Raw genomic sequence first — 22,342 nt, 5'->3', positions numbered from 1 at the left:
GTGGGAATTGAACAATGAGATCACTTGGACTCTGGAAGGGGAACATCACACACTGGGGCCTATTATGGAGAGGGGGGCAAGGGGAGGGATGGCATTGGGAGTTATACCTGATGTAAATGATGAGTTGTTGGGTGCTGATGAGTTGATGGGTGCAGCACACCAACATGGCACAAGTATACATATGTAACAAACCTGCACGTTATGCATATGTACCCTAGAACTTAAAGTATAATAATTTTAAAAAAAAAGAAATGCTTTTAGTTCATCTATACTCTATAGAAACAATGCTTATCACTGGCTTACTGTCAATAAATATGTGGGTAAATCTGTTCGAGGCTCTCAGCTCTGAAGGCTGTGAGACCCCTGATTTCCCACCCCACACTCTAAAAAAAAAAAACAGAGTGAGACTCCATTTCAAAAAGAAAAAGAAAAAAAAGAAAAGAAGAGCCTATTTCTTGGTAGAAATGAAAAACTGATCTTATTTGCTTAACACAGAAAGAGTAGCCCATTTTATATGCCTGTCTGACCCCTGTGAGCATTTGAATTAGTGAGCCTTGTCTTTCTGTCTGGCAGGCAATCAGCTACACTATGAGGAATTGCATTTTCGTGCTAGACTGGTCCCAGCATGACTGGTACAAACCTAATAGAAGCCATCAGATACCTGTTGGTATTCTCTGTAGCTTCCCATTTATGTATTTTCCTCTGGGTGATGCTGCCAGGGGCCTTGCCAATAACCTCAATTATGTGGAATTATCTTTTCAGGTGGTAATCATGGAAGTCCAAGGCCTGAAATCTTTGGCTCCAAATCGCATCGTATATTGTACAATGGAGGTGGAAGGAGGAGAGAAACTACAGACTGATCAGGCCGAGGCTTCTAAACCAACGTAAGTTATGTTTCTCCAGGGTCCATCTTATAGAGGGTTGCTGCCATTAGTTCCATTTTGGCCAACTCCGAGGTAAAAATCTGGTTTCCCCAGGAGATCCTAGAAGACATAAACCTTGATTATTTTTCAAAAGATGATTTGCCTACCTTTTTATTTGGCAGCCATAGCAAAGATTCTAGTTCCTTCAAAGCAGAGAACTGAAGAAAATTAAAGAAGCAGTCTCCTTTCTGGTGGTTTTAAGTATTCACCCTCGAGAGATTAGTCACAATTTCCATTCATCAGTCTAATGTGCAGGAACGTTTGATATAAGTTTACTTTATTAAATTTTCTAAATATTTGGTTTTCAGTATAAGACTTAAAGTTTTTTTTTTTTATTTCCATAGATTTTTGGGGAATAGGTGGTATTTGGTTATATTGGTAAGTTCTTCAGTGGTGATTTGGGAGATTTTGGTGTCATCACCTGAGCCGTATACACTGAACCCAATTTGTAGTCTGTTATCCCTTACCCCCTTCCCACTCTTTCCCCCGAGTCCCCAAAGTCCATTGTATCATTCTTATGCCTTTGCATTCTTGTAGCTTTGATCCCACTTATTAGTGAGAACATACGATATTTAGGTTTTTGTCTAATTTTTTTCCTATATGTCATAGTTCTGAATGTATTAGCAAGGTAGTATGTTACATAATACATTAATTCATTGGGTCAATATAATTGTGTCAGATGCTTACTATGTGTGTGTACAAGGTATTAGTGCATGGTGGAAAGGAAAGTAGTCACTGGTGTAGCGCTCCACAGCTCACAGTTTCGTGGGACCATCAGAAAAGTAATGGCACAAATATATAATTACAGATAGTTATAAATGCTGACAAAGGACGCTTTGAGAGGAGATAGCAGGAGGGACCTGAACCAGTTTGTGAGAACAGATGCAGAATAGGCCTTCCTTAGGACATATGAGGTATCTGAGCTAATATTATTAAAGTTGAGCAATGGGAGTGGGGATGGGTGGAGAGCATTCTAGGCAGAGTAAACAGCTTGTGCAAAGGTCTTGTGGTTAGCAAAGGCCCTGGGCAAGGAGAAATTAAAAGGTGGCCAGTGGGGCTGGAGTTTGGAGAATAAGGGGTGCCATAAGCTGCCAGAGAGGCAGGCAGGGCCATACCATGGGGAAGTTGTTAGGCCTTGGCAAGGAAAACATGAATTGGAGATGTATTTTGAAAAGGTGACTCTCGCTGCAGTGGGTGGGGAGTGGGTGGGCAGAGTTGTGCAGGAGGTCAGTTAGGGTCCTGTTTCAATGGTCCACAGGAGCAATAATGGGTTCGTTCATTAGGGTCAATAGACTCTCAGACCTCAAAGATTCTTGAGAGATCATTGCTCCCTTCCCTCCCTACCCACTACTTTTCTCTCCCTTCCTTTTCTATCTCAGTAAGCCCATCTAGACTAATGAGCATCTTTTTGTGTTGGTGTTAATTCATAAGAGAGTCATCAAAAGAGAAACCCCGAACAGTAGCTCACTACCTCTCCTCCCCCAGAGCATTATGAGCTGTTTGGCAGAACATGAATAACTTACCAGGATGTTCAAACAAAATAGTTCAAAGAAAGCGCTGAATGTTTCCTGGACTAGAGAAAATCTGAGGGCATTGTATGCCTTCAAGTGGCTCTTTGCATGAATAGGCAAAAGCCTTAGATGCTCAGAAGCTGGGAGAAATTAATGAGTGTGTACAAGAGGAAATGGAAACCAGTGCACCTTGTCACACACCACCCTTCCTCCCTTTTTTTACAATCGAGTTTCAAAGTGACAATGAATGTGGTTTCTTTTTTACTGCCATTGATGAAATCCTAGTTATTCCTCAAATGGTCTGATCATTTTCCATGCTCTTATGTTATACTGCACTATTTATTTGTGCTTTTTAAAAATGTATGATATATGGGGGAAGAATAACCTATTTGGTATTTCTGCCTACTTTTTAAGATGCTGGGCCCAATATGGTGTTATAACATTGAGAAGGAAGGAGAAAGTTCTGATTATTCTAACAGACTGTTGCTTCATATGAGCTATTATAATTCAAAACACAGTTTGTAACATTTGATCAGACGCAACAGTTTCAGTTACCAGGGTAAATGATGAGTTGATTTTCCTGTGCTTGTAAATGGTTAAAACAGAATTTCAGATTACAAATAATTACAGAATGCTTGGGCCTACCTGCTTGAAATATTCATGTTTCATACACATACTTACTCATAACTACACATGTGGATTATGATGTCTATAAACAGAAACAGCTCACATTGAAACATTTTGCTTTTCCAGCAAGAAGTATACATTTTTGATTCCTCTTCAGTCAATAAGTTTGTTGATTTGTTTGTTTTATAATACCTTAAGGATTCAGGTTTTGTGACCAGGGTCAAGTCAAATCAATCAGTGGTAGCTACCTAAAGTGCTGTACTGAGAAGCGTTCGAGGCCAAATCCATACTCAGAGGAAAATAGTGCCAAGGTCAACTTGTAATATCTGCCCTGGGAGAGGGAGGAGTACAAGTGCCCTGTATTTTCCATTTCTATAGTATCCCAAAGGGATATACCGGAAGCTTGAAATGTACAACACTCATGTGTCTTCCTGTCTATCCTTTACATGTAGACTCTCCTATATCCTTTACTTATTTTCCTTCTAAATCCACAAGTCTGTACTCAATACTCTTTTTAACCATTTTTCTTTGTTACAGTTCACTTCCAGTAGTTTTCCTCTGCCTCCAAGTTGTTTTGTTTTGTTTTGTTTTGGGGTTTGGGTTTTGTTTTGTTTTGTCTTTTGAGACAGAGTCTTACTCTGTCACCCAGGCTGGAGTACAGTGGTGCGATCACAACTCACTGCAGCCTTGGCCAACCTGGACTCAGGTGATCCTCCCACCTCGCTCTCCTGAGTGGCTGGGACTACAGGCATACACCACAACACCCAGCTAATTTTTGTATATTTTTGTGGAGACAGAGTTTTACCATGTTGCCCAGGCTGGTCGTCTCGAACTGTTGGGCTCAAGTGACCTGCTCCTGCCTCAGCCTCCCAAAGTACTGGGATTCAGGCATGGGCCACTTCACCTGGCTTGCCTCCAGTTTTATCTGTTAGGATGAACCAGCCTGTTTGTGCAGTTCCATTTTCTTCCTGCCTCCCTAGTTTTAACTTACTCAGAAGCCTCTTCATCATCTCTTTTCTTTGAAGCTTTATTTCTTCTCCTTTTCTCCACTTTCTCCCCTCCCACTTATACTTTCTCCTATTACTAATCTCCAGCTGTCATCTCTGCTACTTGATTTTGATTATTCTAGAAATTTTCCTTTCAGGGATTATCTTTAATTTGTCCTAATAACTCCACTTCATCCTCTGACAAGCTTAGCCCTTTTCCTGCCCTATTCATCTTCTGAATCTTGTCTTTGACTATTTTTACAGCCAGCTGTTGCCCATGCTTTATTTATATATTCTAAAACCAAAACTCCATTCGAGCGTGTTTTGTTTATTACTCAAATTCCATGGTTAAGGAGTAAGGAAAGGATCCAGTTTCAGCTTTCTACTTATGGCTAGCCAATTTTCCCAGCACCATTTATTAAATAGGGAATCCTTTCCCCATTTCTTGTTTCTCTCAGAAAATGTGGCACATATACACCATGGAATACTATGCAGCCATCAAAAAGGATGAGTTTGTGTCCTTTGTAGGAACATGGATGCAGCTGGAAACCATCATTCTTAGCAAACTATCACAAGAACAGAAAACCAAACACCGCATGTTCTCACTCATAGGTGGGAACTGAACAATGAGATCACTTGGACTCAGGAAGGGGAACATCACACACCGGGGCCTATCATGGGGAGGGGGGCGGGGGGAGGGATTGCATTGGGAGTTATACCTGATGTAAATGACGAGTTGATGGGTGCAGCACACCAACATGGCACAAGTATACATATGTAACAAACCTGCACGTTATGCACATGTACCCTACAACTTAAAGTATAATAATAATAAATTAAAAAAAAAAAATTCCATGGTTGCTGCTACCAAGTACTATACCCCATAACTGGAACCCTGACATTGTACCATAGCGCATGTCTACAAGGAATTTGGCTGTTGTCTTTTTTTTCTCAAGTATAGCCAAAAATTCAGGCATACATAACATAATCCAGTTTGTCTAAGAGTATGTTACTTGGAATCCTCATGTATGGAATCGACATTTCCCATCCTTCACCTCCTTTAAGAGTGCCATCTCTTCACTTATAGCCAGGACCCTGCTCAGCATGGTCATATTGGATCAGTTGTATAATATAATAACACTGTGTTCATTAGTTAAATCTATTAATACTTTGTGTGTGGTAAAGGCGGGGCAGCCTCTTATACTCTCAGCTAAATTGTGGCCTGTATTCATCCTTCACTTGATCAATCTATTTGATACCTGTGAGTTATTTTCAAGCAGACTGTGTCCTCTCAATTCTGTTGTCCTCCTCTCCTGCGTTTTTAACATAGAAAGCCAGGAGAATGTATGATCAAGTTTTCATGAGATGTATTTATTTTACAATACTGTCTCCATTTGCAACAGGTTGTTTTTGCTTCTGATGGGAAACCAATGGGGATACTTAGGCAGAAGTGCTTCAAATCCTGCCATTAGGTCAGCAGCCTCAGGAAGGCATGGAGATGGAGAAGGGAAATGCTTTGGGGATTCCAAAGCATTTGGAATATATTTTCCCACTTTCTTTGAACTAGAGCAGAGGGCTGTTCTTGCTCTAAGGTAATGTATTTCAAAGGGTGGCACTCTTACCTTTACTAAGAACAGAGATTATGTTAAGTAATACCAGAACATGGCATCGTGAGATGAAATTATGTGAAAAGAAAGGCACTCCTTTTCCATTTATTTTTCAATTCTTCTGATAAGATCAAGGAGAACATTTTAATATGATGCTAGTAGGTCATTAACACCTCCACAGGTCTCAGGCTCAGAGCCTTCTGCAGACAACAGCATCCAGTTAAGATTTCATAGCCTTGTTTAGATCCCATTACGCTTACCTTCCATTCATGGCTGGTGGTGCTGTTTTGTCTTTTGTAGCGATGACATAAGATTTCCTTTTTAAAGAAATACAGTAACACTTAAAAAGTGAATAAATTTAAATAAAATATATTAAGTACATAATAGCACAGGTGGTACCTGGGTACGATGAAAAGTAATCATGAAAGTATCTTGCATTGGTATACAGAAATGGTAGAGATTGGGAAGATAGTAGGCAAATTATGTTAATTTGAAAAAAAAATTGATATAAAGAAACCTGACATATTCCCTGAGTAGAAAATATATTCCAAAATTATATGTATTGGTAGTTTTGTACAATGTAAGTTACCCTCTATAATAACCATGCCCCAAGGATTAAATACTGGAACACTTAAATAATTTTGCTGAAAAGAAAGGAAGTTTAATTAGCAACCCAGTATTGTGCTAATGTATCTGAAATTATACTGTACTGAATTGAAACCAAAGATGCCACTTGGCATTTGATTATTTAACAAGTTCATTACTCCTGACAGGATATGGGCTTCTGACATATGAATTTCATTATTACCAGGGATTAGAAAACACAACCAAACTTGGAAACTTGGTATTTTCCAAGGAAATGAGAAAATAAAATGCCCTAACTGGGAAATCTTGTCACGGCCCTAGTGTTCTTCAACGACATCTCATCTGATGAGACAAACAAAAAACAAAAACAACACAAAACACAACAACTTCCTGTAACATTTTTCTTCTGTGAAATATATTATTCATCCTCATGGTAGAGTGCAGAATGGGCCAGGCTTATCATGCCCAAATTATTCATAGAAATGGAGTTCTATTAAATTGTTCCCACATTAAGTCAGTTACAAAGTCAGAAAAGGAAGTTGTTCCCTCCAGTTGCTTGCCTCACATATTATGTTCTTAATGGTGCTTCCTTTTTCAATTTAACCAAAATGTTTTCTGTGTACTGGGCCTTGGAATGGTTTAAATAGGAGGCAGAATATCTGTCCTGAATGGCTTCTTTGATATTTAGATGTGCTATGATGATATGAAAGGGTAGATACTTGCATTCCTTCAGCAAGTGCATGCACAAGATGCTTTCCTTGGGTCCAACCAGTGCTGGGGCTACAGCTATGAATAACATATCTCAAGCCTTGGCCTGTGGATCAAACATTCCAGTAAGGGACACAGGCAATAAACAAATGAACAAATGAACAAATGAATATATAAGGGTAACAACAGATTATAATTTGTGTTCTGAAAGAAATGAGCAGGCAGCTGTGATAGAGAGTAGCGGGGGCATAGGGAAGAGGAAACAGCAAGTGCGAGGCTTTGAGGTAGGGAGGGGCTTGAAGTGTCCTGAACCAGAGAGGGGGACAGTGTGCCTAGACATCAGTCATTGAGGGAGAGTGTTTACAGGGACAGTGCAGAGAGCAGGACAGGGCCAGACAACTTAGGGGTCCTAGGGGCCATGCAAAGGGTTTAAACTTTATTCCAAGACCCTGGAGAAGCTATTGCCAGAGTTTAAGCCAGGGAAAATATGATTGTATTTCCATCTTGAAACCTGAAATATCTTTAAGGACTGGAATGAACTTGGAACCATATATTGGTCAACTAGTATTTATTGAGCACATACTATTTGCCAGGCTTTAATGTTAGACTGAGGGATAACACAGATGTGACCTTTGAAGTTGTACACCCATGGAGGGGAGTTGATTGGAAATATCTGAGTGCCTGGGCATGGTCTATGTTCCAGGAGCCATGGTAGCTTTTGAGAACTTCAAAGGCCACTGAATGGGAAAGGAAATGAGGCTTCCTGAGAGTCAGCTCCTTGCCTGTCTTGACACTCCATGCTCAAGTTCACAGTCCAGGAGATATTTATGTAGAGACATTATGTAGTGAGAACGTGGAGCTTAGATGCCATTTCTTCTGTTTTTTCCCTCTGGAAAAAGGTTTAATTTCTTTCCAAGTTAATTAAATCATAAATGGTAAAAGTCAACACTGACCCAGAAATTCAATTTTGCTAGGCTCCCAGAAGATACGTAGGATGGGAGGAAGTAAAATTATAATCATAGTTTGGGATGCTCAGACACTGTCCTGCCTCTCAGACCAGAATGCTTCGTCCAGAATTCCCAATGTTTATTTAAGACCAGTTTGTGTGTGTTTGTGAGCTGAAGGGTGAAGGTGGGCAGACTGGTAGGACAACAGACAGTAGGATAGACAGTGGGAAGGAATCAAGGTGCTAGGGAACAAGTTTTGGAGAGAAAGCTCCTAATTCTGCTCCCGGCTCCATCATAAATTTGCCAACCTGTCTTATGTAAGCCACCAAGCTTTCCAACTTCTCCAAGTCCTGAAAAGTGGAATCCAAGGTCCCTTCTACCTCAACAATTCTATAATTATTTCATCCAACTAACTGACCCACAGAAGAACCATAATGACAGAACTTAAGACAGAGTTTTCAGGAATTGCAGCTAACTCTGAGTTGATGAAATTTCTGGAATTAGTTGGAGTTTCAGAATTGGATGATCAAGTAGTGGCTGGAGTTTGTCAGTCAGACATTGACACTCCATCTAAACGTGAAAAATCTATGAAAGTTCTGATTTCATGAGTAGTCTAATCTTGTGTAGCTATGAAACAAGGCTGTACTCTTTTTAAAAACCCTTAGGGACTAAGTGACTATAGGTCATTTCCTTTCTGATTCAGCTTCTCTAATACCTTGCCTGAGAAGATTACCTGCCACTTATATCTGGAGTAATCTAAGAACTGGACTGTTTTTCTATCACTGTTCAGAAGAAATCCAATTTAATACATTTCTCTCCAAGTGTGAAAAGCTACTGTATTTGTTATTTAGTGATCAGGGAGAACATAGGAAAGAATGTCATAGAGTTATTTGCCTGTAATGACAGAATGAGGTCTAGAAATTCTAAATCCTCACTAATAAGAAAACAACAGACACTTGATTTAGATTCATCAGTGTTCAGAAGCAGTATAGTGTCATGGACAAGAGTACAAAATTGGGAACCAGAGCACTGGGTTCATATTTCCGCTGTGTGACTGTGGGCAGGCTGCTTAACTCTTTGTGCCTCCATTTCCACATTCTTATGAAAATTAATTACCATATACATAATGCTTAAAATAATGCTTGGGTAGATAGTAGTCCTATTGACTATTATAATCATGGCTTTATTCTTGTTTGGATGGCGAAGGGGACATAGCGGGAAACAAGGTGGCCTGGGTCTAAAACAGTAATCATTAACGTTGATTCAGTATCTTCTACAGACCAGGTGCCATACTAGGTATTTCACAGTCATCATTTTATTTAAGGCCCTGCCATAACCTATGAGATAGGTACTATTGTTATTCCCATTTTACTAATGGAAATATTGAAATCCAGAGAGGTGAAGTGATTTAGTCAATTTGCAGATCTAATAGCTAAGCCAAAAGACAAACCCAAAGCCTGTACTTTTCATCCATTCTGCCAACCCACCTTTCTAAAAGAAATTAGATCTCTAAAACAGAGTCACTTAATTAGCATTGGATATTCAACAAAACTATCTAAAAGTGTGCATTTCCTTTCCATAAATTCAGTTGTTTTGTGGATTAAAACCTAGCCTGTATTTAAATGGAGATGAATGTGCTGACGCACACACCGGCACAGGTGTTCCACATCAGTGTACACACTCAGCAGGCGTAATTTGACCCACATACATCAGTACTGTGAGGTGTAACACATGTGAGTCTAAAAAGAGGATCTCTGCCCTTGAGACATTTACACAATCCCAGAAAGACACTAATGATAATGATCATCCTCCTCAAGGGAATCATTATCAGTAACAACTGCCCCTATCATTTATTGAAATCTAAGTACCAGGCACTGAACTAGCTGGAACCATATGGCTAAGAGTCAGACAGACCTGGGTTTAAATCACAGATTCACCACTCACCAGCTGGGTAACCTTGACCAAGTAGCTTCTCCCCATTAAGCCTCCGTTTCCCTTAATTTGAAAGAAAGACAAGAACACAACTGCCCCATAGGGTTGTTGTTGAAAATCAATCTGATCTATGTTAAGGGCTGAGTTCAATGACCAGCATATTGTAACCTCTCAGGAAATAGTATTAATTGCCAAAAACTCACTATAATGTCACTGAATTCCACACGATACTGTTAAGAAATAGATGGAAAAAAGAGAAGCTCAGAGAAATTAGGAAGCCTGCCCCCAAATCCTACAGCTCCACACACCCAGACTCCAAACACCTGGAAATCAAACGGCCAAGGCTGCCAAAGTAGAAGTGAGTACCATTGCCAAAATGCTTTCCAGAGCCAGAGGACATATTCTGAGGGTGGACTGCCTTTGATTTGATGATGAAAGAACTAGTTCTCAAAGGCAAGAGGAATCCAAAAGGCAGCATCCTCCATGAGTCCTCCTCCAGAGGCACAGCCCTCTACAGCCTGGGTCTCCACAAGCCTGTTGTTCTGGCTTCTTTCTGGATCAGGGCCATTGTTCAAGAGGCTAGAGGGCAGCTAAGGTAATACTTTCTATGTGTTTGTCAATTACTTATTTATCTTCCAGCAACGCCCCTGTGCTGTGGATATGGAACTCGCCTCACTATAAGGGTGCAGATGGATGTGGGCCCTCGGGGAGGATACAGCATCTTGGCATGATGCCAATTTTCAGGGGTTTTGGAAATTTCTAGGGCTCTGCTATTTAAACTCTGGAGTCCTTCAGAGTCACCTGGGTTCCTTGGTAAGAATTCAAAAGCTCTCATGCCAGCCCGTAGCTTCCAGTTTAGATGGTCTGGAAAGAGGCAGCTATTTCAGGCAGTCTTTAACAGCTGCAGTCTGGGTGGAAACATTTCAGTAATTATACGAAAAATAAAGGTTCAGCATAGGCATAAAAGCAAAAACTTTGGGGTGATAGAACCCCTAGTTTGAATCTCACCTGTGCCACTGTCATTGTTATGGTGGGTGAGCTACTAAATCCTTCTGAACCTCAGTTTCTTCGCTTACAAAATAATACTGATGATACCTACACCATAGGCTGCTTAATAACACTTCAGATTTCACATATGCAAAGCGCTTGGCACAGATGTAAGAGATGTTATTCTTATTTTAATCATTATTGCTGTCAGTGGACCCAGGGTAAAAAAGGAAAACAGCACAGACCATCAAAGTCAGTTGGTGTGAACTAAAGAAGCTAAAGACACTTTATCTCTCAGATGCCTTTTTTAGTTTCCTTTGGAATGTGTTCATTTATATGTAGATCCCTTACTTGTAGTTGGGAAAAAATCTATTTATCAGGCTAGTTTTCTTATAATGCCTTACATGTAAAGATGATTAATAAATGTTGGTTGATTCAGAGCTAAACCTTAGCAGCAAGTGGTAAAGGGTTATGGAAAAGCTGAGAAGGGGCCCAATGTGATGGGCTTGAAAACCTCTTTAGAGTACTGATGACCATAAAGATAATTATAGTGCAGATCTCTCCATCTAAATGAGGCTCCATACCTAAAAGAACAGAAGATGGCTGCAAAATATGTGGGGAGGGGAAAAAAAAAAAACAGAGAAAGCCCGAAAAGTAAAATGAATCCATTGTATGAGTTCTTGACACCAAATCACTGTCACTTATTAAGTAATGAATAAAATACATATACACACCTAGAAATATACACACCAAGGAATTGCTGGATCCAACACAAGTAAATCTCTGTAAATTTGACTTTCAGCAAGTAAGATGCTGTACAATCTAATAATGGCAGGGTTTTGTTTTGGATGTTCTTCTTCTGTAAATTTACTAGAGAGGGAAGAAACGAAAAGAGGGTTCTTGTCTCCCATGACTTTATACATGCAGTAGTACAATAGAGTTGTGGGATCAATCATTGAGGACTATTAGAGGCAGGAGGCTCTGGGTGTGATGTCCCAGTTCTGCCCTGCCATGTGATGTCACCTTGTTTTTCTCCCTGCTGTGTCAAATCACTCAACCTATTTCTACCCCAAGAGCAGAATTAGGTGATTTTCTGTTGAGCCAAATGTAGCAAGTCTTGGAACCTAGAAAATGTTTCTCTCTCTTTTAGCTTCCTGCTTTAAAGAGACCTCAAATGAAATGAATCTCAAAAACAGCCTGGTCTCTAGAAATGGCAGCCTCTGGAAGAACTCAGTGTGCAATTTTTGTCATTTGTAATCAGAACCAAGCATCCCACGCAGATCTCACAAACACTTATAAATCAGGGGGAGAATCAAATCACAGAGAGAAGTGCGTAAGATGCTACTGGCCAGACTCCTGGGTTCTTTCAGTCAGCCCTTCCTTCATCTCACTTATCTGGGTGGCTGCCGTGTGCTATAAACACTGTGCCTTTGAGGCACTGGGGCTACAAGAGTGAACAAAAGCAGAAATGTAGCTGTTATGGCACCCACAATCTAATGGCACAAACAATATACAAGGCACATTTAAGTCATTGGGTGGAGATACCTTCAAGTTTGGCTTTGGTCTTATTATTCAGTTAAAATCTCTTATATACCTTTGTCTTCAACTTGCCTTTGGGAGACCAAATAGTCAAGTGTTACTTCAAAGTCATTTCTGAAATTTCTGGGCTTGTGCATGCTCAGTGATCATGGAAACACATAGATAATCATCATACCCAATCAATGTGATAATGTCTGTAACACAAGCAAGGCATATCATTCTGACTTAGTGTTAATATCTGAATATTCATTTTTAAAATAGGTGAGTGTTCCAAATGCACGTTCGGGTAAAAAATCTTCATATGTGCTTTATATGTTGAACTATATTAGTGGAGCTCCAAAAATATATACAAATATATATCAGCATCTTAACATGTAAAAAATTTTCATTAAAACTATTTTATATGTATGAACAAATGAATAAGAAGATACATAGTAAAAGAATACAACTTGATATCTTTAAGAAGAATGTTATGTCACTTTTGAGCCAAGAAATCTTCAAAAAAATTTAAATAATGATACAAAGCAGAAAAGTAAAGATGAGGTTATATCATAATGTTAATCTCTCTAGACCTGTCTGAGGCACTAGCATTCATCATATTAAATGAAATAAGATAAGGCTTACCTTAATTCCTTCCTCTCTGGAAGGAGAAAAAGCTTAACAACTCACTGTCAATGTCACTGTCAAAAATTGGCCATACTGAAAGAGCTGGCCCCAAAATATTTCACTTCCCACCAAGCTCAAGTCAAAGTAGATATACATTTGGCGTCTGTCCTAAATGTGTTGTATAGAGGCAGCAGGGGGAAGTAACAAAAGTTTAAATGTAAGCTAATTAAGTTTTTAATAATAACATTGTAATAATAACTAAAGTGTTAATTTCAGTTTATTCTTGTACTCTCAGAAGTTTATTCAGTGACATCCATATTTGGCTTTGGCCAAATATTCATTTTTAATCCTCAACCTATTTAGCATTCAGACAAAATGTGGGTTCAGGGCCCCTCTACCACTGCTGTGAAGCAAAGATGTAGGGTGGTGATTTGGTGGAGATTTACCAAGTTGGGGAGAAGCTGTTTTAATTAGAGGGGTCAGAGAATATCCCCAAGAGGTGGCATTTGCCCTTAAACCTAAACAAGAGGGAGCCAGTTATGTAAAGAGCATGGTGAGCAGAGAGAAGCGCCAAGTCCCAGGACCCTATGGCAAGAAGGCACCTGTGAAGGGCAAGAAAAAGACCTGAGTGTGGAGCACAGGGAGAGGGAAAGGAGAAGACAGCAAGTCAGCAAGGCTGGCGGGGCCAGATCCCACAGAATCTGGAGGTCAAGGCAGGAGGTTTGGGTTTTATGTCCCAAAGTAACCTGGTTGGATTTATGTATTTAACAGATCAGTGTGGCTGCTATGTGGAGAATGACTGCATGAGGCATGAGCAGCAATGGGAGTGGGGACACCAGTTGGGAGGCTGTGGCTGTCATCATGTAAGAGAGGATGGTGGTCGATGATGGCAGAGGAAAGCAAGTGAGAGGGACAGGTTCAAGATACATTGGGATGTAGAGCCCAAACTCTCTCCTTTTCATTCCCATTGTCTGCTCTTTTTCCAAGGGTGGTACTATGCCCTCTGGAGGTTGCATTCTAGCAGTGGACAACACTTGGCTCTTCTCTCTGGATTTGCAATTGTTTATTACCACCAAATGCTGCTCTGCACACACTGCTTGCCACTTTGTAAGTTGTAGTGCTAGCATCTCGGTGAATGACCTTGAGTGAGTTGAAGTCACCTGGCATCTCTCGCAACCATGTGGGTAGTGGATGTACAGCTGTGAACTGGGGCAGTGAATTCTCAAGCTGGCCGATTTATTCCCCACAATGATTACTCTACAGCTGTACCAAATTTGTTCTTTTTCCACTTTAGCAGAAACGTGTCTTTTACAGAATGTTACATGCTGACATCAGGGTGACATTGACACCAAACCAAAAAAAGAAAACGCATTCCCTTCCCCTTCTAGATTTCATTTCCTGCTTGGTTTATAAGTCAGATTGCACTGTGCTTGTGGTCATGCTCGCTGCTGGGTAGGGAGGTATTATTAACGGGAAACTATTTTGAGAAATAACCTACAGTGAGCCCAGTCCCACTGAGCGAGTGAGCTGTTCTCTGTAGATAATGTCAGTGTTGGGTACTTGAAGTCTTTCATGAGGATAATGTTTAATTACATGTAAATAAATCAGGCTTGACTCCAACTCTACAGTGGAATCTTGGACCCAGGACTCTCGCAACAGACACAACTGCTAAAAAGTCTGGAGGAAAAATGCATATTTTGTGCATACACTTCGAATATTTGTTTGATAACTATTTTATATAAAGTAGTGTGGTCGGTATTATTGGCTACATTTTTTAAATAATATTTTATGTTTTTCTGAACAAAAAGTTATAATCCTTGTTGCAGAATATTGAGGAAAAGTGTAAGGAAAAATTAAATATTACTAATGATCCCCTATATCCAGCAATAATCACAGTATATGTTTTGGCATTGTTTTCCAGTTTGTTTTTCTGTATCTGTGGGTATGTCCACACACATCCACAGATATATGCATATGATAGATAACCTTGTATGAAAACCTGTAAACTCATATGATTATTCCTTTTGCATCAATTCCTAGGAAATGATATTATTAGTTCACAGCTAGTTACTTCCTGTATGTTGGTGAATAGGGTGACCAAATCATTATAGTTTACCCAGGACTTTTCATTCCAAACTGGGACAGTTGGTTACCTTATTTTAGTGAATACATCACATCTGCTCAACCTATATCGTCCTGTATACCGGAAGAAAGTGAATGGCTGAAGGTCACTTGCTGTATTTGTTTTAGGGAGACCTCTATCCCTTCAGCTTCTACCATTAGGAAACTGTCTCTGTCTTGCAGCCTCAGACAATTCATTGCAGCTTTTAAATTTGAGCCTGGAATTAAGATGTGGTTCAGCTGTTTGTATACAAACAGCAAGCAAATCATTGTGCTCAAATGAAGGTCACTGCCCAGTCTCACTGAGCAATCTCAATTTGCTCCATTTGTCTGGATACATAAAAAGCTGCACAATTAGAGCTATTATATAAACAGCAGAGTGATACTTCATGTAACTAAGCAAGCAGATTCCACTGTGGTGTTTGTACATGGAAGTGAGGGCAATTAATGTCTTAGTTATATTTGTGCAGGATGTTGGGTGGAAGCATCAGGAGAAAACAAAGCTATGGATTAAAATATTCAGAGAAAGAATGCATATGAAACAAACACAGTCATTGTGGAAATTTTCCAGGGCTTTCACAAGAACTAGTAACAGTATAAGTCCTTTTGTAAATAGAGTGTTTTTGTTAGTTTCTTCCTAATTTTTAAATATCCATCAGTGATCAGGGCACCGAATCCATACTGCACATGTTAAGTTTAAGTGACAATGGGTCTGCCAAGAAAGTATTAAAACCAAGGTTAATACAATTAGTTTTAATTACAGTAAACTCAGATTAGCTACCAACTTCATTACCTACCACCTAAATTTTTCCAGGCTCTAGGAAAAAGTGTTACATATAGAAAAAATAAGTGTGTGTGTATATTTGTGTGTGTGTGTGTTACACAGATATAGTTTTTAAAATATGCATTTATAATTTGAGGAAAGAAGTCTCTTCATTTCAGCTTTTATTGACTCCTTTTTAAAGTAAACTAAAAAAAAAAAAAAAAAAGGTTTGACCCATATTTGAAATGAAAAATTTAGGCACTTGGGAAATAAGATGAGAAACCTGCATAACCTTCAGGACACTCAAAATAGAGAGGCAGCTAATCAGTTAATAGGGCTTAATTCTAAGCCTAGATTGTCAGAGTGACTGAAACCACAAGTCTCTTAAAATTTACATCAAACACCTTGTTAAAAAGTGGGAGTAAATCATACAAAACTCCAAACCAGCATTATAACATGGTATTTGCATGATTTTTTTATGCCTAAAGTAGAAATCACAAGTACACACTTTATCTGCATGAAGTTAAACCAATCAAGGGACAAGTGATTGTATTTTCTTCATGGGAATACTTACTTTAAAAAGAAAATGCACGGTGGCTCACGACTATAATCCTAGCAATTTGGGAGGCCAAGGTGGGCAGGTCGCTTGAAGCCAGGAGTTCAAAGACCAGCCTGCCCAACATGGTGAAACCCTGTCTCTATAAAAAATACGCACACACACACACAAAAAAAGCCGGTGTGGTGGTGCAAACCTGTAATCCCAGCTACTCAGGAGACTGAGGCACAAGAATGCAAGAATGGCTTGAAGCTGAGAAGTGGGAGTTGCAGTGAGCAGAGATCACACCCCTGCACTCCAGCTTGGGTGATACTGTGAGACTCCATTTCCAAAAAAAAAAAAAAAAGAGGTGGGGGGAAGGTACAGATTCAGATTCAAATATATTATCAATTCAACCAAATTGAAGACTATGGTTTGATGTGGGTTTACTGTTTATATGTTTTAACTCTCCAGATTCACTCTGCATTCTGATTTAGCCTGTTACCTGTTTCCTTATTCAGTACATGCTTACATCAAAATATGTATTAGACACTGCTTTAGACACAAGGGGTACACCAATGAACAAGACAGACACAGTCTCCACCCTCAGCAACCCTATATTCTACTGGGTGGAGACAAAAAAAAGTATGTAAACAAGTGAAATAATTTAAGACAACAATGAATGCTATGAAAAAAAATTAAACAGAGTGGTATGATGGGAAATCACTGGTATGATGGGAAAATCTCCCTTGAGATTGGTTTCAAAGTACCTCTTTATAGAGGAGCTATTTGAGTTGACACTTCAATGTCAAAGATCCACTCACCTGAAGATCAAGTGGAAGAACAGTCAAGGAAGAAAAAGAGCAAGTTTAAAGTCCCCAAGGTGGGAAAAAGCTTGTAATGTTCAAGGGACAGGAAAAAAAAATAAAAGTGGACCAGAGTCTGTGAGCAAGAGGTAAAGTAATAAGAGACATAGGCAAGGACCACATCGTGGAGGCCTTGTAGGACACGAAGGGACTTTGATTTTCATTTTAACTGTAACAGGAAGCCCTCAGAGAGTCTTATACAAAGAATGGCCATGGCGCTGGTTACTTTGTGGGAAATGGATTGCAGGGAAACACAGGGTACTTAATGGCTTTGTAATATTCTAGTTCAAAGTTGAGTGATGGCCTCCCAGATGTTTAACTATCATGCTTCGGAAATTACATCTATGGGTGTACTATTTAGCAATAAAAAGGATTGAAGTCCTCACACATGCTCCAACATTGATAAGCCTCCAAAAAATTATGCAGAGTAAAAGAAGCCAGAGGCAAAAGACCACATATTATCTGATTCCAATTATAAGCAAAATGCAAATCTATGGAGGCAGAAAGTAGATTAGTGGTTGCCTAGGATTGTGGGTGGGAGTGTGGTTGACTACAAACAGACACAAAGGATCTTTTTGGGGTGATAGTTATAGTCTAAAATTGGAGTACAGCAATAGTTGCACAATGCTATAAATTTACAAAAACAGTCATTGAATTATACACTTAAAACATGAATTTTATGATATGTAAATGATCTCTCACTAAAGCTTTTATTTAAAAAAATCATCAGGAGAGAAAATTTTATCCATGTTACATATGTTCTTCTCTTAAGAGAGTAGACATAAGGAGAGAAGTAGGGGGCCTGTTGCAGTCCTCCAAGCAAGAGACAATGGTGGCTTAGGCTAGATTGACAGTGAAGACAAATAGATGTTTTACAGAATGATACAAAAAGGCTCATGGTTGGCCAGGCGCGGTGGCTCATGCCTGTAATCCCAGCACTTTGGTAGGCCGAAGGGGGTGAATCACGAGGTCAACAGATCAAGACCATCCTGACCAACATGGTGAAACCCCATCTCTACTAAAAATATAAAAATTGACCACGCATGGTGGCACATGCCTGTGGTCCCAGCTATTCGGGAGGCTGAGGCAGGGGAATCACTTGAACCTGGGAGGCAGAGGTTGCAGTGAGCCGAGATTGCACTACTGCACTACAGCCTGGCAACAGAGCGAGACTCCATCTCAAAAAAAAAAAAAAAAAAAAAAAAAGTCTTATGGTTGAATTAAGAGAGAAAGAGAGAGAGAGAGAGCAAGTGTGTGTGTTTGTGTGTGGGGGTGGGTGTGTAAGGGAGTAGAAGCAGTAGGGGCAAGGCAGGAATCAAGGATAGCATCTAGGTTTGGAGGTTGAGCAACCAGACAGTTGCAAAAGATCAGGTTACTAATTTGTCACCCCACCTGAAAAGTCACTATCAATACAAAGCATATTACTAGATTTTGCAGACATACAAAAAAATTTATTAAATATAGAAATTTCAGTTATCTCTATATTAAGATCTCTGTAATTCTCTTGTACTTTTATAAGCTATTTTTTTTTTTGAGCCCAGAAGAAAATGATTGAATGATGGCTAACATGTACAAAGAATTTCATCTCACCTGCATTCTTCCATATCTGTGTCAAGGCCCCCAGCCAGTGACTGCAGCTAAGGAAGCGTTCACTGTTGCAGTAATACAAACTGGTATAGTGTTTTACTCCTCTGCACGTGTCAGGGAGTGTTTCTTTCCAATCTGGTTATGCTTTCGGGAGCAAGTCACACAGCAGAACACCTTCCTACTTTGTTTCTTCCTAAATCATGAATCTGAACAGAGGAGGAACACTCTACTTTATCCACAATAGAGAAGACCTAGATATTTAGGTATGATTACTATGAACATTTCACCTGCTAAAATGTTGTGAGGCCAAGGGATGGATTGACTGATTTATGAGCACATTGCTTACCATGAGGCTCCTCAATTCGAATTTCACATGACAGTTTGAGGTTGAATATATTTGAGACCTCAAATATAATGGCTTTTTGAGGAAAGGGGAATCCTGTTTCTTCCCGTTGGTTTTAGAAGCATCAGTAGTGACACAATCCAGACGAGGGAGGGAGGGGAATAAAGGCAGACTTGAGTGAGCGTGAGGATCAAAACTAAATTACCAGAACTTCACAGGTTAGAGTCTTCCGAATATATAGATTCTTAACAGCTTAAGAGGTGAGCATAAGTAATGTGGATATATACATTTTTTAAATTCTGTATTGCCATATAATTTAAAAGGAAAATATCAAATAATGGTCTGTTTTAAAGAGTCTCAGATTATCCTGAAAGAATTACTCTGTGTAGTCATTTCTATACTTACACCACCAATATAGTTGATGTCTCTTAAATCCCTACATTTGAAATTTCCAGTTTCGTAAACAGGCCATAAAGTAGGTCTTATTTGCTTTCTAACAAAGAAGGCAGAACAGCTTGCCCATGGGGATTTAAATCATAATTTACATTATGTTTATTTTTATAGACAGGCCATAAGTACAATTTGCAAAGCTGGATAAAACTAAGGCACTAGAAAATTAAAAAGAGAGATTTATTTTTTCCTTTAAAATTGAGCTCAGTTATAATTTAAAACTAACTGCTTTAATTATACTGAATAATTGGATTAGGTGGAGGTTTGCATAATTTCTCAAAATCAGAATATGACAATTAATGTTTGCTCTTCTGTTAACTCAGGATACACACACACACACAACTAGAAAGTAAAATGTAACATGGAAATGATTCAAAGGAATTAAGAATTTAACATTAAGAATAAATCCTCATATATACATATTAATGATGAGGTTTCATAGGAAAATCTATTCCAAATATGGCTTTGAAAATAATTATGACATATATCTACTTGTAAGACGCCCTCCCTTTTTCAAATCTGACACATGTCTAACATTCACTGCAGTTAAATATACATGGTAAAGTACTAGCTACATTTTTCTAAAACTTCAGTCATTTCAGTCTACCCCTCACAACATACTGGCACACCATTGATACTATTATTTGTTTTATATTTTTCTTTAAATCTATTTTCACTTTTTAACTTAGATTTTAAAGGGAATCTTGTTCTGTCTGATTGTAAATATAGAGTAGCCATAAAAATAACTTCAGTAAAAACAATGTTAGTAAATTCTAGATTTATTCTGTTCCCTGCAGAAGGAGCTCCAAACGTCAACAAAATTGCCTTCTTTGTAGAACAAAAAAGGCTTAGCAAATTTAAGACATTCTTCTTTCACACCGAGAACTTCTTCCTGGGGTAATCAGGAGAAACGGAGGAGAACAACTGTTTCACGGTGCCATTTGATGTCCCATCTTTGTGCCACCTCAAATCATCTCCAGGGGTACAAGATCTGTGCTTTGAGAGTCACAATACTCAATCTCTGTTTGCTGAATAATTTCACTATAGTCTGTGAATTTCCCTGGTTTACACTCATCCTTTTGGGTGGTTTTCCTAGAGCATTCTATGGTTTCTTTTCTGCTCAGTAAATCTTTCCATGCCAGCTTGCAAAGTGAAGTGAATGAGAAAGATATAATTAGTAATGTTGTTGAATGTGAACACTCAAGACAAAAGAAAGAAAACATTTTCTTCCTTAGCTGGCTTTGTCTTCTCAATTACCTGAATGAAATGTCAAGTGAAAGTGTTAATTCTTAATGGGAATACCAATGAAAGCTTCAGGGGAAGAAAACGTTTAACAGAAGCTCTCACTTTTCTCTGAATTTTATTTTGATAGACGTTAGCATTTTATTACAGCCTTGAAAAAGATGAGATGACAATTATTGACAAAGTTCCCAGGACACAAATAAATAAAATGAATAAATTGTTTATTTGATAAATTTCAATTATCTACAAGGTGTAAAACACTATAGATGCCAATGATTAAAAAATAAAGAGCAAAGACCCTGTTTTCAGGATGCAGCATACTTAACAGGGAAATAAATATAATGAATATAAATATAAATATAAATTTAATGAATATAAAACAGTAAAGATTCAATTCTGGGGAAAACTGCAGATTGCTTCTTGTTGAGAAAACCAAAGAATGGTCCTGGAGAAGATGGCCCTTGAAAATGGCCCTTGAATTTGGCTAGGCAGCATTTGCAAGTACAGAGAGGGTAGGAAGGGCATTCCAGCAAAATGAAGTAGTATCCGCCAACACCTATAGTCTCAGAAGTGCTGTACTGTGTAGGGAACGTAGATTCTGAAAAGGAGGTATAAAAGGAGGAAGAGAAAAGAAAGAAATCTATAAATATAGGCTGAGTCAAGGTATAAAAGAGCTTTGCAGATGCAACTAAGAGGAAGAGAGCTTAAAGAAACAAGTACATTTAGCAGGGATAAGATAAACACTGGGGACAGAGAGCTCCTGAACCAGTGTGACCCGGCTTCAGTGGTGTCCTGTTTCTGTGCCTCTCCATTTATGTGAGTGTGTGTGTGTGTGTGTGTGTGTGTGTGTGTGTGTGTGTGAAACTTTTATGACAAAATTGAAATAACATTGTTAGTCATACATTTTGACATTGAATTTTACAATGTTTATGCATCTAAGCTTCCAGCCATTATACTTGAATAATCTGTTTCTTTGTTTCTGCTCTAAAACCATGTTTTCTCTTGGTGTGGGAATTGACTAGTTTTTTTTTGTTTTTTTTTGTTTTTGTTTGTTTTTATGTGTGTGTGTAGTCTTTAAAAACACTTTTTTAACTTCTATTTAAAATTCAGGTTTACATGTGCAGTTTTGTTACATAGGGAAACTTGGCATGGGGCCTCAGACTAACAAAGGAGCAAAGACCCTAAGTGCCTTACCCACACCTCCAACAAGCTTAGTCAACCCAAGAAGAGGGGACCACTCTGTCTCCCATGGATCCCACACGCCCTCTCTGCTCATCACCAGACAAAATAAGACTCTCCATTGTAAATTTCACATTTCAGAATGAGGAAATGATTGACTCAACCTGAGTCAGGTGCTCATACCTGGATCAAGCAGCTGTGGCCAGGAGGGCAAGATCATGTACCACAGACATCGCTCCTGGAGGTCTAAGCCAGGGCGTGGAGGTGGCATCACAGAGAAAGGATAACTCTGATCTAC

At 39.0% G+C, this 22,342-nt stretch overlaps 1 protein-coding gene across 12 annotated transcripts in view; it reads left to right on the top strand.

The window, feature by feature from the left end:
* Nucleotides 1–22,342, top strand: part of LOC105483175 (calcium dependent secretion activator) — a 491,506-nt gene that overhangs the window by 242,092 nt on the left and 227,072 nt on the right. For all 12 annotated transcript variants that reach the window (XM_011743930.3, XM_011743979.2, XM_071092026.1 and 9 more), the window contains exon 6: nucleotides 763–884. In XM_011743930.3, coding sequence (XP_011742232.1) covers nucleotides 763–884 — 122 coding nt within the window. The remainder of the gene's footprint in view (nucleotides 1–762; nucleotides 885–22,342) is intronic.

The sequence above is a fragment of the Macaca nemestrina genome, chromosome 2, assembly GCF_043159975.1.
Source record: "Macaca nemestrina isolate mMacNem1 chromosome 2, mMacNem.hap1, whole genome shotgun sequence".
NCBI classification, from domain to species: Eukaryota; Metazoa; Chordata; class Mammalia; order Primates; family Cercopithecidae; genus Macaca; species Macaca nemestrina.
This window is presented reverse-complemented; position numbering and strand designations above follow the sequence as displayed.